Source organism: Crassostrea angulata, chromosome 5 (assembly GCF_025612915.1).
Source record: "Crassostrea angulata isolate pt1a10 chromosome 5, ASM2561291v2, whole genome shotgun sequence".
NCBI lineage: Eukaryota > Metazoa > Mollusca > Bivalvia > Ostreida > Ostreidae > Magallana > Magallana angulata.
Genome location: NC_069115.1, coordinates 28,057,729 through 28,071,183, shown reverse-complemented (window position 1 = coordinate 28,071,183; position 13,455 = coordinate 28,057,729). Strand labels below are relative to the sequence as shown.

General features: G+C 31.7%; 1 protein-coding gene across 1 annotated transcript; it reads right to left on the bottom strand.

The window, feature by feature from the left end:
* Positions 1-842: 842 nt before the first annotated feature.
* On the bottom strand, positions 843-8,168 carry LOC128186143 (calcipressin-2-like). Its single transcript, XM_052855879.1, has 4 exons — positions 7,798-8,168; positions 6,937-7,110; positions 6,023-6,194; positions 843-1,393 (listed from the first exon to the last, which is right to left on the bottom strand). The coding sequence occupies exons 1-4, from the start codon at positions 7,975-7,977 to the stop codon at positions 1,248-1,250; spliced, it is 672 nt and encodes a 223-aa protein (XP_052711839.1). The 5' UTR covers positions 7,978-8,168; the 3' UTR covers positions 843-1,247.
* Positions 8,169-13,455: the final 5,287 nt, after the last annotated feature.

The following is a 13,455-nucleotide window of genomic DNA, read 5'->3' as shown; positions in this document are numbered from 1 at the left end:
CTACAAAAATATCTTAATTGTTTGTAGTATATGAAATTTGACTATTTTCAAAGTGTTTATAGATAAGTTTCCTTGAAAAACAATGCTTCAGCATACATTACATCAAATTTTTTTCTATTATTTTCAAGAACTTAGTCTTGTCAGCGGTGATGATTTGTGCTTAGGTCCAAACACTGTTTCACTTTCGGTTTGCCAGAGTAACTGCATAGGAGAGTTGATTAAAATCAACTCCCAAAAATGGGTCCTACTTAATATGTTATACCAAATTTTGTTTATACCAACAGAAAATTATTACCGACAAAGTAGTAACTCTACAATCTGATTTACCAAAAGCATAAGGCACTAAAGGCAGCATAACTATCTCAATAGATTAGTATTTTCTTCAAATGATACCAACATGAATGTTAATTCTTAATTCATTTTGGACTCGTGAAGTTCATACATGGTCAGAATATGAAATCATTTTAGAGTCAATGTCATCTTGGTCAATAAAAGCACTCGCTGAGAGACTGTAAAATAGCTTTTGAGGACATTTGTCTACATTGAAAACAAATCACATAGCCATAAAACTCGATTTGTAATGGAATGACTCCGAGGGCTGAGTAAGCCTATAACATGATCAATTTAATCATATTATATTCTTCAGTGGTCTTGTAGCCGATAGCTCAGGTAACATATGGAATAAGGCAGCAATAAACCTCTGTATGACTTCTAATTTTGTGTAAACAAACAACCTTCCTATTTTTTTTACGACTATGTTATGTATCAATTCTCCGTCACAGAATATATATATATATACATTTCCATTTCTGGACCTTACAGAGTAATGAATGAAAACTCAGTCTTGAATATTTGTTTAATGAAAACAAAAAGGAAAAAAGAACAAAAATTGAACATGATGTAAAATGTAAAAGAGACAACCACATCCAACCATACACTGTGTATGTTCATATAGATAAATATGGATATAAAATGACAATGATTTAAGATACTGTGGTTTCATTAATATTCATGGGTATCAATTTTCGTGGATAAAGTGAAAATCAACGAAGGATAGGTAAATTTGTGGCCACTGATCAAATGAATACAAAATCCTTAGGCTAATAGAAACTGCAATTTGATGAACTGGATCAACTTAACAACGAAATCCATGAAAATTGGTATTCAACGAATATTAATGAAACCACAGTTATAGAGATGACAAAGCGATGATGCATGACGATACAGTCTATGACATTGCGCAATCATTATGTTCCCCTTTCACTGACGTCCGGTCTCCGCGTCTGGATAATTTTGGGTTTTTCTCCGTTGCACCTGAGGGGAGGATCCTCACATATGTGAACAACAATGGCGGGGTGTTTATCCGACGGGGGGTGGATCTCATGTGACATACCTGTAAATGGTCAACATGGATGTAAACACGAGTCAAAAACATTCTTTAAATTTAAAAACAATTACTGGATATGAGCTAGATATACGATGGGGAACATTTACAGTTATGATGTAAATATATAATGGTAATATAGGGAGATATATTTAGAGAGAGATGTTACAGTATGGTTTTAAAAACATACTGGTAACAAAGTGAGATACTAGACATTTTGTGCATGTAAATTATATCTTTTGGTATTTTGAGAAAAAGAGAAATTACAGTATGCCTGTAAAAATTAAAGAAGAATTTACAGTAAACCTGTAAAAATATATTGCAAGTACAGTGTACATTTATAAGCAAGAAAAAACACTGTAATCTCTCCCTTCCATAGACTTAAAGTATAAGTGGTAGACAAGCTGTAATTTCATTTCTCAATTTTCAGAGCAGCTATCTTCTGGCATAAAATCCTCTGAGAAATACATTGCATATAACTGATACTAGTCCATGTGCATTAATGAGTAAGAAATGAATGGATACTGCAGGTACCATGACGTGCAAGATTCCTTCATTATGACTATAAAGTCAATATATCACCTCCTATTCTTGGGAGCCTAGCTGCAGGACATTCATGAAAGTCGGATTTTGTTGCATATACCTTAATCAATACTCACTACATGTAAACCATAAATGAAATTTCTAAAAGAGAGAGAGAGAGTCTCTACCTCAAATTTCTTTATGAATTGTAATTGTGAAGAAATCAACAAGTGTTTGTACTGTTTGTGCGTGTACACTCCGAAGGGGAGGCCCCCCCAGGTAGATATTATCTACAGTGGGTTTGACGTCATTTGTGTCGTGTGTCGGGTGTGAGGGGAGATATCTAGCCTGAAAGATTGTCAGATGTACCAACACGAACAATGACAAAGGGCACCATGAATGGGTGAAAACCAGAGAGAAAGTTCTCCAAGCAAATCAAAGTGGGGGGGGGGGGGGGGGGGGTGTAACTTTAAAAAACTTTTAAACATATATCCTTGATATGATTCATGGTCTACATCATAAGAATGTTATATAAGAAGACCAGAGCAAGAGAAATATTTTTTGTGGGATGTTTTTACATCAGTTCTTTCATTGATAATCTCATGGAGGGGAAACATTTAAATAAATTTATAGCACCTCAAGTCTATTGATTTGTCTAAAAATATAGCATAGCAAATAACTCTCTAAATATATGGGCCAGACTGAAATTACATCAGGAAACTTCAGAAGAAGTTCACAAACAAAGAACTTTGACCAGGATTTATTATGTTTATGAATTCCAGGTATATTTTGAAACAAAAATTTTACCTCCTGCAGACTTATCTTATGAATATAAATATCTCCATATTCAAAGGTAACTAGGTGTACAACCAACTGTCCAAGAATTTTAACAAGAATAGGGCTTCTTTTTAACCGGTATATAATATAATTAGGTCTCAGGAACTCTGAATTATATCTCTTTCAATTTCCAATACTAGTGCATGCATGTACATGATGTACATTTTTATTTAGAAAAAAAGGAGGAATAAAATATGCACCACCTGTAAAAATACACCTGGTCATGTACAAAACAGGAAAAAAAGTATAGATACAAAAACAGTCTTTTCAAAACTTGTTAACCAATATATAATTTAACAATTAAAGCAATATACACTGAAAATCCTTCTAAACAACCGTTATTACATTCGAGGGGAGTTAAAGCAAATTAGATTAACAAAGACAACAGAAAGAGAAAATTCTTATATATAAAATTCTTTTATATAAAATATAAATTCTTATATATAAAATTCTTATATATAAAAGCTGGTTTACATAACCAGCTTTTATACATGTGCGAGAAATATTCGCAAGATTCACAAGAGCTTCTTCATCGCGAATATATATTTCTCGCCGCAAACTAGTCTCTGCCATATAGATGTTATATCAAAACAAGTTTTGATAAAGCTTGGTTGCGAAAAATAGTCGATGCTAACCAGTTTATCTCCGGAAAATCACGAAATAAAGTTACGAATAAAAGTTGATTTACAGAATTCTAGGTAAGTAATGTTACAACAAACTTCTCCGTAGCTTTTGGGATGATCATCAAGCTCAGTTTTCAATCAATTAACCTAATATTAGTATACAGATATTAATAATAATTGTTCTAGGAATCTCACAATAAAATCTACCCACATTCCACCCACATTTAAAGTTCTGCATGATTTAAGCCAATAGTTAGTGACTCTATTGAAAATTTCTAAAATTATAACAGTTTGTCTAAGATAAGTAATTTGATCTATTACATCATAAACTAGTAGACCAATTATAGTGCCCTCCTACACACAATGTACCCTGGGTATATAGTGTATCTATACGGATATGTCAATACGGATATCAAATGTGTGATGACGAGAATTTAATTGAATTTGTTTGAACAGGTATTTCTGAAATGCCGACAGATTATTTAGGACCAGATCAAAGGTGTTTGAAAGTACACATTGTACGCGAAAAGATAAATTTAGTTCATAAAATACCTATGTACTATTACAAGACTATATATCAAGTAGAAAATATTTTGCAGAGTTAAGCATGTTTAACTAGGTTATTTGGTCATTCAATTACAAATAACAGTTTTTCCCCCTCTTTGTAACTATAAACAATTAAATGTACTTAGTAGCTGAAATATCTTATCAAAATTTTATCAAGTTCAATTTATTTTTAAAATGCTTCTATTTTTTTGCAAGTTAAACAATTTTACCATCTATCAATATAATCTAAAATCATATTCATTATATATAAAGTTTAACATGATAAAAGATCTTTTCTCTTAAATTACACATAATTTATCATTTATTATACATGTAACCTTCATTGCATACATCTAATTTTTATATAGTCATGATATTTTTTAAAGTTTAAATGAAATCTAAAATTTACTTTTTTATTGAAGAATATATCCACCACAAACTTACATTGAACATGCAATTTAAGTTTTTACTGACACTGATAAAAAAAAAAAGTTATTGATTTTTGCATGATGTTTGGAAAAAAATTATGCAAATATTAAAATTCTGATTTATAAAGTAATTTATCAAATACAACATGTCTGCATGCATGTAATCTATGTATATTTTTTTTTTAAAGATTATTTCCTTCGGCCTTGAATTGCATAATCTTAAAGATTTCTGGAAACTAGTGGTTGCTAGACATGGGTAATTTTATTGAATATTTAATTAGATCATGTAGATTTCGATTATTTTCATCCTTTGCATGTGAACAATTTAACTATGATATTCAAGTCTGATAAACCCACAATGACATACCGGTATTCATGCATATCTCATACACTGATGTGACTAAGGTAATTTCTTGTACCATCTCCTGCCTTGGTATATGAATGTACTTTAATAACAATTATTTAAATGTAATACATGTATTACAGTGTACTGAGAATACTTTACTAAATACAGTACCAGTCATTAAAGAAAGCTTACAGAAATCTGCAGATATGACAAACATGTACCATACATTTGACAACTGACATTCAAATACAGAGTTTGAAGCAAAGGTGCCCCCCCTCCCCTCCCCATACACAATGTCACACATGCAACTTTTTGCAAGTATAGTTATACGTGCATGAAGTCACAAGGTCAAGTACAACAAAGAAATACCCTTAAGCCTGACCAAACTTGATCAATACCCACATGACCGCTCTACTAAAGAGGAAGTCTTTGGGGTCTAAAGTTCCCTTCTAGATCTCTGCAGTGACCAGTTTTATATAGAGCACATAATGAGTGTATGAACCCTGAAAGCAGGCATACAGTCATCAGCTGACTCCATATTGTTTTTCCTCCACAAGAATAGACTTTTTAACACCATGAATTAATGAACCCTTGTCTCTATTGTCAGTACAGGGGTTATTCTAGAGGTCAATTGCTTTAGGATCATTATCTTGGAATATAAGCAAGGCCCTGGTAAAGGATAGGGCTACCTTGCTATTGTTTTCAGAAGGTTACAGAAGTCACCACTGATTATATTCACCTCGGTTCGGGACATTTATGACGACAGTGGGTGCCTGCGCTTCACCGACAGAACATGCTACAGAGACTAGATACACCGGTACTGAGTGTGTTTTCTAGCCATACATCACCAGATTCTAGAGCTGATAATACAATTACCACTCTCTCATTTACATCTACATGGACACCGTGCTTGACGTGAAGAAACTTCATAATGTAACAGTTGATAGATAACATCATTTATTTTCATTTTTTGTGTTTTAAATAACTTTTTAATACACTGTACTTTGAAAAAATAATTCTAGTGTAACCACAGTCAAGGAAATGAGTCACATATCAGGAGGAGAAGAGAGAGAGAGAGAGAGAGAGAGAGAGAGAGAGAGAGAGAGAGAGAGAGAGAGAGAGAGAGAGAGAATATTCTATCTCAAAACTTTTGAAAAATAAATAAATTTTAACTTAGAGAACTTCTTACTCTCTGCATGTACATGATCACAAGCAAATCTGATTCAATAATGTATGGATAACTATTAAAACATTGAAAACAGTGAAAACAAATCACTTCTGTATAATTGAAAACTTTTAGAATTTATACATAATTTCTTTTTAAAACCTTCCTCACCTGGTGCAAGATTTGCGACTGCTGATATAAGATCATAATTGATAATGGGTTCTGCCTCGTGGGTCTGTTCCCATCCCACAGGGGGTGAGGCAGGGGGAGAGATCAGGAACTGTTTCTCCAGGGGAGGGGGGTGTAGATGTGGGTCCTTATTTTCACTTTCCTCATCCTTGGGCTAGAAAAGGATAAAAGTATGCAAAATATTGCATGCACTTCTCGTTAAATTTGAATGTGTAACAATATGACTCTATAAATTAATCTAATATTCTATATATTCAGTTCAGTTTCATCCCCCCTTTTTTTTTAAATACTCAAAATTATAAATTAGAATGTGTAGATGTTGATGAACCACTAGTCATTGTAGATATATATAGTTTTAAAATTGAAATTTATACTTTTCGAATCTGATATATGTTAGATAAAATATACCAGTATGCAGTTAGCAATGATTGGTCTTTTCCACTATAAAATTATAGTTCTTTATACATGTGTACTCAGTCAATGTAGCTTTAATAATTGGCAAAAAAATGTTGTGTAGATTGAGGCCTAGCTTGTCTAGCTTAGAATACAACAGTCTCACAGAGTTAGATTAGAATTAGATTAATTAAAGCATGCATGCATGTACTTCAATCTCAGTCATTGCCAAATATGCACTTTTAGCATGAATACATGTAGATCAGACTCAATTGCTAATTAGATAGATCGACTTTAATCAACATGTACTTTCTGCTCCTCCAAAAAATTAACACTGTATTATACATAAATGTACATGCATTTTTTAATTTATAAAATTTTTAAAAAAATTTAAATTAAGAAAAATATATAAATATTTATAAACTGATGGAAGTTATAAAAATGAGAAATTGACATGGTATATATAATAAACTTAATTGTTAGATTTCTTTATGGTAGCATACCTGTGCAAAATAACATTTGACTCTTTTTCCGAATAATTCAAGTTCATGGAGATGAATTCTCGCTGTTGCTGCCATTTCTGGAGTGGAAAAATTGACACGAGCTCGCCGAAAAGATCTGAGGTATAGAAAAGATGCAGTCTCGTCGTACTTCCTAAATAATGACTCAAATTCTACCTGAAAAGTCAAATTTATACTGACAATATGGGTTCCACATCAAAATAAAGTGATCACATTAATTTGGTATTATTTATAACAACAACTATACCAGCAATCAACATTGCTGCACATTGATGTAAGATTGCATCATGCTTATTTCCAGCCTCATTAGGTTAATTATCTTAATGTGCCAGCAATGCAGCTGTCTGGTTAGAAGAGTATACTCTATAATTTGCTAACAAAGTCATCAAATGATCGGGGTCTTTGATTTAAACTCAATCTCTCAAAAATTGTATACATAGTCATCACCAATATGTACTGTAATTTTTTCGGGGCAAACATTGTGTCAAATCCCTTATTGCAATGTCCATGTAAAGTGAAAACTGCATGTACATGTATGCATGGCAATAATTTCTGATAATCCATTCAGGTAAGAATTTGGCTTTCATCTGTCATTGCCTATTTTTTTTTTTAAAGTACCATTTTCACATTTACAATTAAACAGTAATAACATATAATTCATATAGCAGCAGCTGCACCTAACCTCAATGTTGTAATGTAAACAGCAAACACGTCCTGTTGTGGTGTCCGCGGCAATAACAACGACAAGGATAAACCCGAATTAACTTCGCACTAACGTTTATTTGAAAGACATTGTTTTCTGACGTTTGTGAGCATGTTGCAAAACAAAACCACGTGTCTTACCTTACACTTCACATCGTCGAATATACATTCATCTATATTAGTGACAATCAATGCATCCGGTAAATCATGAAAGTACATATTTTCACGTGCGTCCGTTCCCGGCTCATTATGAGAAGGCGATGACAAATTGTCATCATTGAGAACTGCGTTGATATCTTCTGCATCATCGACATCCGCCATGTTTGAATTAATTTAACCGATGAAAGGGTTAGTTCACGCCTCCCTTACGTAAGCAGTGGAAACATTAAACAAATCTGAGTAAAAATATCACCACTGATGATTATAAATCCTCATGCGATACACTCATAGAAGTTGTGATCTTTTGCGAATGAAACGTACATTTGCGTCACAAAAGGTGTTTCCCAAAGTGATGTGACGTCACATTTCTATAAATATGGATTAAGGGGCTATTTGTAAATCGAAGTACTGATAGTTTTGGCAGGCCTTTAAAACCACATCGTCGTCCACAAGTTTCCTCAGTGGAGAGAATCGATGTGAATCACACGTGAGTCACCGACGATGTTAAAACCACTGACATCAAGAACTCTTAAAAAAATTAGACATACGACTTTTTCTTTTATTATTTTTTATAAAAAGTTCAATTGTTGGGATACAAAATGATATTTCTAATGTATTGTATGTGAGTCATATCTCTACGTTTTTGTTGATTGAAATAGCTTTGTTTTCCATCAGACCAAATTTAGACTATGGCAAAAAATATAGAGCCCAGACCCATTCTATATGAAGTTCTATAATATGATACAATTTGGAGGTTTCGATACGCATACGCTATAAAAGTTCAAATCAATTAAAATCCTAGCAAATCCAAATCGATCCAAAATAATGGATTTTTCAAAAACATCCACTTTTTTTTAAGGAAAACGTCACTTTCTGATTAAATTTGTTTTTAGTTCAGTATTCCAAAATATGTATAATTTCATTTGCTATAAAGGAATAAAGAGAAAAATTATTAACATATTTTCTGTGGTTAAAAAGATAGCGGTGATCATTACCGCAGGCAATGTTAAAATAATTACAATCCGCTAATATACAAGTTTTTGCAAATGCCTAGCTATCTTTTCTTAAATAAGAGTAAACTTGTTTAATACAAGGAAGCATATATGATTTCAGTCAAAATTTGCCCCCTTGATTCGCAATTTTTAAAGGGATTCAGGTACAATAATTTGTTGTGTTATTTTATAAAAGAGTTGACATAAAATATGTTTTTCACCCATTTATTTGGTTTATATGCACTCACTGGCAGTATATGACGTCAGAAGTGACGCTATTTTTAAAATTCATTCAAAATCAGTCAAAAATTGACATTTTTCTTATCTTTTTTCGAATGGGAAATATAAAGCAACTCTTTGAACAAGAACGAACTTTTTTGTCACTTGTAAGTATTGGAGAGATACATCTTTGGTGAAAATATTTTGTTTGTTCAAGCAGTCGCTCAATGTTTCCTTAAAGAAAAACTGCTTTAAAACAAGCCGTTTTATGCTAAAAATGAGAAAATGGCGGGAAAAGGCAAACTTTATGATGTCATATTTTTAAATTGTGGGCACTTAACGTAGCTCGCGGGTTTGCTGACGTCACAATAGGAATCGACGTTAAGAGTTGACCGTCATAGTAAACTCATAATTTTATTTTAAAATGACAAATGAGATATTTAGAAGTAGGCCTATAAAAGAAAATATTTTAAAAAGTTTATATGCGGTTTATGATTGTTTATACAAAGATTTATAATATCAAGTGCTGAAAATTTAAAGATGTCACATACATTGTCACAGATAAAGAATGAGTGTGCGTTAGAACTCTTCCATTTAAAGTCATGTTTTAAAATAGAATGTATGCATTAACTTCGCCTTTTTTTTTTTTTACAATTATAACTTCCGTAATCTGTACTACCGATTAAATTCGTAAATTTCTTTTGGCTTGAGATAACTGTTTTATTCGATTACTTACTTATAATGTCAGTAGTTGCCTGGCATTTTATTTTTGCATTGATTGACTCAGTTTCATAAAAAACAAAAATAGCAATTTTCTGTATCTTTACAGCCTTACATTAATTGCATTTAATAACATTCACAATAATGTCTAATAAGCATTAACATGTTCTAAAATGTGTTAAACAGCTAGTCTTGTCAATAAATGCATTTCAATTTTGTTATTCTAAGAAGTAAGGAAATGATGACGTCAGGCTAACGTCGTAATGAAAAAATAAGGTTTTGAGAAATCCTTTAAATCTTTAAAGTTTTTTTTGCCAAAAATTGGCCGAGAACACATACTGATATTTTTTTATGAATTGATTCATAATTATCTCCTCTGTTTTTGTGTTGAGTATGATTAATTTCGTCTGAATCGTTTAAAAGTTTGGAGCATAGTTTTGTAATGCGTTTCTCGTTTAAAATGTGCATTTTACTATATATTTCATTGAAATGGCGTTGCTTGATTTTATTAACGACACTGTATTTGAAACACGATAACATTATTACCGCGCAGACGAATCTTAAATAAATTTTAGAAATAAAACTATGAAACCTATGGATCACGTGGACAAATTTTCAAGGTAGGTTTTCTCACAAGCAAGTAAACCCGCGAGCTACCTTAAATCAAAATGAAAATTATGAAAAAACTTCAAATGAATATTTGTACAAATAAAACAAAGAATTACAGTAAAATGACAATGTTCATTTAAGGGGGCCATTTTAGGCTCAAACCATATATAGTCCAAATTTCTAAAATGTTATATGACTGCCGTCATGAGAAAAGGGCCCTTAACTTTTGACGTCACAATGATCAGAAAACGACGTCAAAGTAGCGGCATTGTAAACGCGTTTTTTTATTTTCTGTTTCTATTTATTTTTCTGCGTCTGTGTTGTGTTTTTTTTAATAACTAAAGTCTGGCCTTGTGTTCATACCGCGATTAATATTTTTTCAGTCAAATATTACATGTTGATTTAAAAAATAAACATTTCATTAATGAAATATACACATATATCGTCAATATCTATACATTTCGAACGCGTAATATTCCACACAAGTAGATGCTGATATATAAAAATCAAAGTACTGAAGAACTGACGGGAGTTGTTTTTGTCGATGTTTATTTATTTTAAAATCAATGATATGTTATTGTGCATGACAAGTACATGTAGTTTCTAATTTGAATTACGCACATTTTTATATAATATGAATTTTTGGACTTTTTCGACAAGAATGTCGAGAAACTCCCATATGAATCATGTTAAATAATATTTAAAGATAAAATTAATTCAATCAAACTATGTATCAGAAATAGAAATATTTAACGAAAATTGCATGGATCCAAGCCATATTGAACTTTAGTCTCGTTCAACCAACGCTCGGCTGACACCGTAAATCTCCGACAAGGATTTAGGGAGACAGCGGTGCGTCGAGTTGAACGAGACTATATTGAACTCTGGCGTATGAATACATACGACTACAAAAAATACTTAAATTGTTTGTACCATTTAAAATCTGACTATTTTCAAGGTATTTATAAATAAGTTTCCTTGAAAAACAATGCTTTAGCATACATTACATCGAATTAATCAATAATTATTTTCAATAACTAAGTCTTGTCAGCAGCAATGATTTGTGCTGAGGTCCAAACACTGTTTCACTTTCGGTTTGTCTGAGTAACTGCATATATAGGAGAGTTGATTAAAATCAACTCCCAAAAAAGCTGCTTTTGCATCCGCTATTCAGCATCCGCTAAACTTAAACACCAAATTTTCCATTCTAGTGTGTGATGAAAATATGCTCTTATTGGAAAATACCTTCTTTTTTTCTTTTTTCTTTTTAAAAATCATCGTTGAAAACCAAAGGCTCGTCTTGCATACACTTACTCATTGCGCATAATTGAATGCAAGACTGGTCGAGGATTTCTATGATGATTTATAAAGTATTCTGAGTAAAATTGTACAACTTTAGTTTGTATGAGCAATATATGTACGAATTATTTAAGTTTTAAAAAACAACAACACTGCATACTCGTTGTTGATAAGAGGGGTTGAAGGCTGAGACATACCGAATCGATACAGAGCAGTATTTTTCAAATCTTACAATTATCTGCGCCGTAATTACTGTGAAACAATACAAATCAAATATTTCAAATCATAAGTATGAAAGTTTACCTCACCGGAGACGATTCTACACCTTTAAAATTAGTCGGAAGGAACACGAGAGAAGCGGATATGTCTCAATTATAGTGCTACTGCCAACATACAAAATAATTTTCGCATAATTCTATTAATACTAAAGAATTTGCGATGAAATTTTGAAATTATTTAACGAATTGAAACGCATTTAACTAACGGATTCGAAGAGTTCGAGAAATATTTTGACAGCGTGAAAATCTACTCTGATATATCGCATTTGATTTCATGATTATTATATTTTATTTTCTTGTGCAATTTAACAACCCAAATCCACATGTTGTGTGTACTTTTTGAGCTATTTTACGTTAAAAAAAAAAACCCAGTTATAATATGTCTAAAAACTCATGGTTTTATAGCATTATGTATTATTATATTCATCTCAAATCAGTTACATATATGATTCAATATTAATTCCTTTATCTAAAAAAGGTTTGTAAATGCAGTCATTATACTACTTTATTACAATCTTAGTAATAAATACAGGTTTTTTGCACATGTGATACAGATGACATCACAAAATCCGTATCGGCCTCCGGGGCTGATACAGGTTATCAGCCCTCCAGGGCTGATACGGATCCGTATCACACCCCTTGCGGAACTCCTCTGCCTTTTTTCGCTTCGGCATTTTTTGCATGTTTACAGACGAAAAATAAAACATTTTCAGTTACAGTCGACATTTGTAAGTGCAGTTGAAAACTTGAAATGCTAGCAAATGTTTTAATTAAAGCAGTCAACTTTTAAAACCTGAAGAAATTCCTTTCTGTAGCTTCATGTTTGTTAAAACAAGAAGAACTCATATTTTTATTTAATACATGTACAGACTACTTTCAAATATTATTTAAGGTAACTCACTCCTCATGTTTTGATTTCATTGCGCGGATGATCATTATATTTAAAATGAATATGATTTTATTTATTTAATCATCACAGATAGATTATTATTTCATAATTACACAACATTCATAAAGAAAATCCATTTGAATTGAAGAAACAAACAAGTTTTTTGGGGAACTATTTTTTCGTGCGGAAGGTTTTTTAGACGAAAATGACAGAAACAAGCAATTTTATGAATTTTCAATACACTTTTCTTTTTACTATACTTTATTCATTATTCACATTTTTAACATTTGATAGGTTTGTAACATATTTTATAGGTTCTGTGTGACATGTACAAAATCAAATCTTGAAAATGTGATAGCCGTTTAGCATAAAATCATGCAAATATATAGAACATGTCTGAATTTTTTAAGCCTAATTTTGCGAGAATTTTACCTTTGAAGCCCTATATCTAAAATTTGACATCACTGACCCCCATGTTATATTATGTCAAAATGATACTGAATACATATCTAGGCAAACTGGATTAATCTTATAAAATTCTTGATATTCAAAAAAATTTTATTTCAATTCAAATTGTAACTATTATAGAAATTGTCTATTTTAAGTGCAAAAAGGTCACACAAAAATTTATGCA

Excerpts from the sequence above, each read along its gene's own strand:
- LOC128186143 (XM_052855879.1), bottom strand. The coding sequence starts at position 7,977 with ATGGCGGATGTCGATGATGCAGAAGATATCAACGCAGTTCTCAATGAT. Across the intron at positions 6,195-6,936 it reads TCAAATGTTATTTTGCACAG|CCCAAGGATGAGGAAAGTGA; the intron begins GTATGCTACCAT and ends ATCCTTTTCTAG. Across the intron at positions 1,394-6,022 it reads AGTCGCAAATCTTGCACCAG|GTATGTCACATGAGATCCAC; the intron begins GTGAGGAAGGTT and ends GACCATTTACAG.